General features: G+C 54.4%; 1 protein-coding gene across 1 annotated transcript; it reads left to right on the plus strand.

Moving 5' to 3' along the window:
* The first annotated feature begins 733 nt into the window (after positions 1–733).
* Positions 734–2,137, plus strand: RXFP3 (relaxin family peptide receptor 3). The gene has a single exon (XM_036750545.1). The coding sequence runs from the start codon at positions 734–736 to the stop codon at positions 2,135–2,137; it is 1,404 nt and encodes a 467-aa protein (XP_036606440.1).
* Positions 2,138–2,983: the final 846 nt, after the last annotated feature.

A 2,983-nucleotide genomic window follows, 5' to 3' on the forward strand; every position in this document is an offset into this window, starting at 1 on the left:
GGTACTTTGGGTGTGGAAGCTCCTGGATTCAGAACCTCGGAAAGCTCCCCCTCCCGTGCGTCTCTGGTGAGTGCGCATGCTCTTCTGAGCTGAGGCTGAGGCTGCGGTGGGTGCACATATAACTAGAGAGAGCTGCTTACAACTCACTGGGAATTAAGTGCAGTAGAGAGAGGGACTGATCGAAATAGAAGTGATCTTTACGTACCGAATTCTCTTCCTTAGAAAACAATCCACGGGAAAACTTGTGGCAGTAGAGAACCAAGCAGGAAGAAGGTTTGTTTGGGTTTTTGTTTGTTTTATGTTTTATTTTGTTTTGAGAGTAGACAAACTGGAAATTACAAGAGGCAATGCTGAAATCTTTCGATCCTTTCGCGGCAGCCGACCTTCGAACGAGGAGGGAAAAAGACAGACGGACACCTCAGTTTGAAAGCCTCTAGCCAAGCAACGATCCAGCCCCGTAGCTCTCCTCGGCTATCTTCCTGTTCCAGCTTCAGAGCTCTTTATTCTTCCCGCGCCTGGACTCAGTGGTCAGCAATTTCGGGCCAAGTCTATGCTGAGAAGCCCCCAAGGGCCAGTCTTGTGGTAATCACTTAGCCAATCATTTTGTGGTACTTGGTGGCTGCTGCCCTGAGAAAGTCCCGGGAGCCTCAGAGGCGGTGCGAGGATTAAATCAGACTTGCTCCAATCCTAGTCTTTAGGTCATGGCCCGAACTGGATAGACACCACTGTCAACATGAAGGAGGCTGTCTCTTGGGAGGCCCTACTAGAACTGGGAAACGCAAGTGGCAACTTTTCGCTAATGATGAGGGACCAGCTTCGGGGCCTGGAGTTGGAGAGACCAGACGGCATGGCGGGGCAGTTCCCGAGCTCAGGCATCCGCGGGAGTACTGGCACTGACGGCCCAGCTGGAGCGGTGGTGCGGATCCTCCTCAGTGTGGTATATTCAGTGGTGTGTGCCTTGGGGCTGGTGGGCAACCTCCTGGTCCTGTACCTGATGAAAAGCAAGCAGGGCTGGCGTAAGTCTTCCATAAACCTCTTTGTCACCAGCCTGGCCTTGACCGACTTCCAGTTCGTGCTCACTCTGCCCTTCTGGGCTGTGGAGAACGCACTAGACTTCACCTGGCCCTTCGGCAAGGCCATGTGCAAGATCATCGCTACTGTGACAGCTATGAATATGTATGCTAGCGTCTTCTTCCTCACGGCCATGAGCGCAGCGCGCTACCACTCGGTGGCCTCTGCTCTCAAGAGCCGCCGGCCCCGAGGACGGGGTAGGGGAGGTGGCTGGAGGCGAATCCTCCGGGTGGGCAGAGGCAGTGGTTGGTGCTTTTCAGCCAAGGCGCTCTGCGTGTTGATTTGGCTCTTGGCGGTGGTGGCCTCTTTGCCCCATGCCATCTTCTCCACCACTGCCACGGTGATGGATGAGGAGCTCTGTTTGGTACGCTTCCCGGACAAGCCGAGGGTCGGGGACTCTCAGTTCTGGCTAGGGTTGTATCACACACAGAAGGTGCTGCTGGGCTTCGTGCTGCCGCTAGGGGTGATCAGCCTCTGCTACCTGCTACTAGTGCGCTTCATCTCTGAACGTCCCGTCCGGGGAGGTGGAGGAGCGGGCGTTGAGCCTGGTACTGCGAGTGCTCCTGGAAAAGGATGCGGCAGCGCTGCTGGAGCCAGCGCCAAGAGGCGTTCTAAGGTTACCAAGTCAGTAACTATCGTCGTACTGTCGTTCTTCTTGTGTTGGCTGCCCAACCAGGCTCTGACTACCTGGGGTATCCTAATCAAGCTGAATGTGGTCCATTTCAGCCACGAGTACTTCTTAAGCCAGGTGTATGTGTTCCCGGTGAGCGTGTGCCTAGCCCACTCCAACAGCTGCCTCAATCCCATCCTCTACTGTCTCATGCGCCGAGAGTTTCGCAAGGCTCTTAAGAGCCTGCTCTGGCGCATCGCCTCGCCCTCGCTCACTAGCATGCGCCCCTTCACCGCCACTACTAAACCTGAGCCCGAGGAACAGGCCCTGCAGACCCTGGCTCCCCTGCATGCTTCGGTGGAGCCCGACCTCCTCTACTGCCCACCCGGAGTTGTCGTCTACAACGGAGGGCGCTATGACCTGCTACCCACTAGCTCAGGGGAGCAACGCTACTGAAGAAGGAGGGCTGACCAAGGAAGGAAGTGGAGGGCGGAGGGTTGAGGTGTGGAGCGAAGTAGGTGATTTCCCCCGGGGGGAGGGGAGAGAGAGAGGGAGAGAGAGACTGAGACAGACTGAGACACAGACACAGAGACGGAGAGAAAGAACAGATGTAGAACGGAAGAGGTCTAGTAAGAGTAGGCATTGGACGTAGGATGGAGGGTGGACCAAACTGGTAAGGTGGCTCTGAGAACCCTCCAGAGGATAAAGGGAGAGACACTGAGGAGGCAGGCTACACAAATGCAAAAAAACTCTAGAGACCTAAAGTTAACCCAAGTGGTAGATTGTGGTGCTGCATGCCTTCTTCCTCACTTTGCTCGGGCGAGAGATCGCTCCAGATCTTAGACGAGCCCATTCTTGTTGAGACTAGGTTGTGGGCAGAGGGGAGGAGCGTCTAGGCTCTAAAGAAGAGGGATAAGAAAGAACTTTCTGGAGAAGGGGAACTGGCCAGAGTGGGGAGCGAAGGGTATAAGTAAGAGGTGGAATCTATTAGACCCATGTAAGCTTTGAGCCTCTTAGAAACGCTTCCACTTTTCCTTTTTGACTCCAAGGCTAGTCCTGCTCCAGGGCTACTTAGGTAAAGGGCAATCCTGCTGGGAGGGGGCTGCAGTCTATTATCCTTCCTTCCCCGAAAGAGCAGGCGCTCTGAAACGAGAGGAAGAACTCCACGATTTCTCTCTAGTAGAAGAGATTCCTTTGCAGTCTGACGGGAAAGATTTCACTATCTCTTGGGGAGGAACGGTCTCTTTTTGTAAAGCTGGGAATTCATAGATTATTCAGGACTGTAAAAGGCCTTGGCCCAGA

This window comes from Trichosurus vulpecula, chromosome 1 (genome assembly GCF_011100635.1).
Source record: "Trichosurus vulpecula isolate mTriVul1 chromosome 1, mTriVul1.pri, whole genome shotgun sequence".
Classification (NCBI taxonomy): Eukaryota; Metazoa; Chordata; class Mammalia; order Diprotodontia; family Phalangeridae; genus Trichosurus; species Trichosurus vulpecula.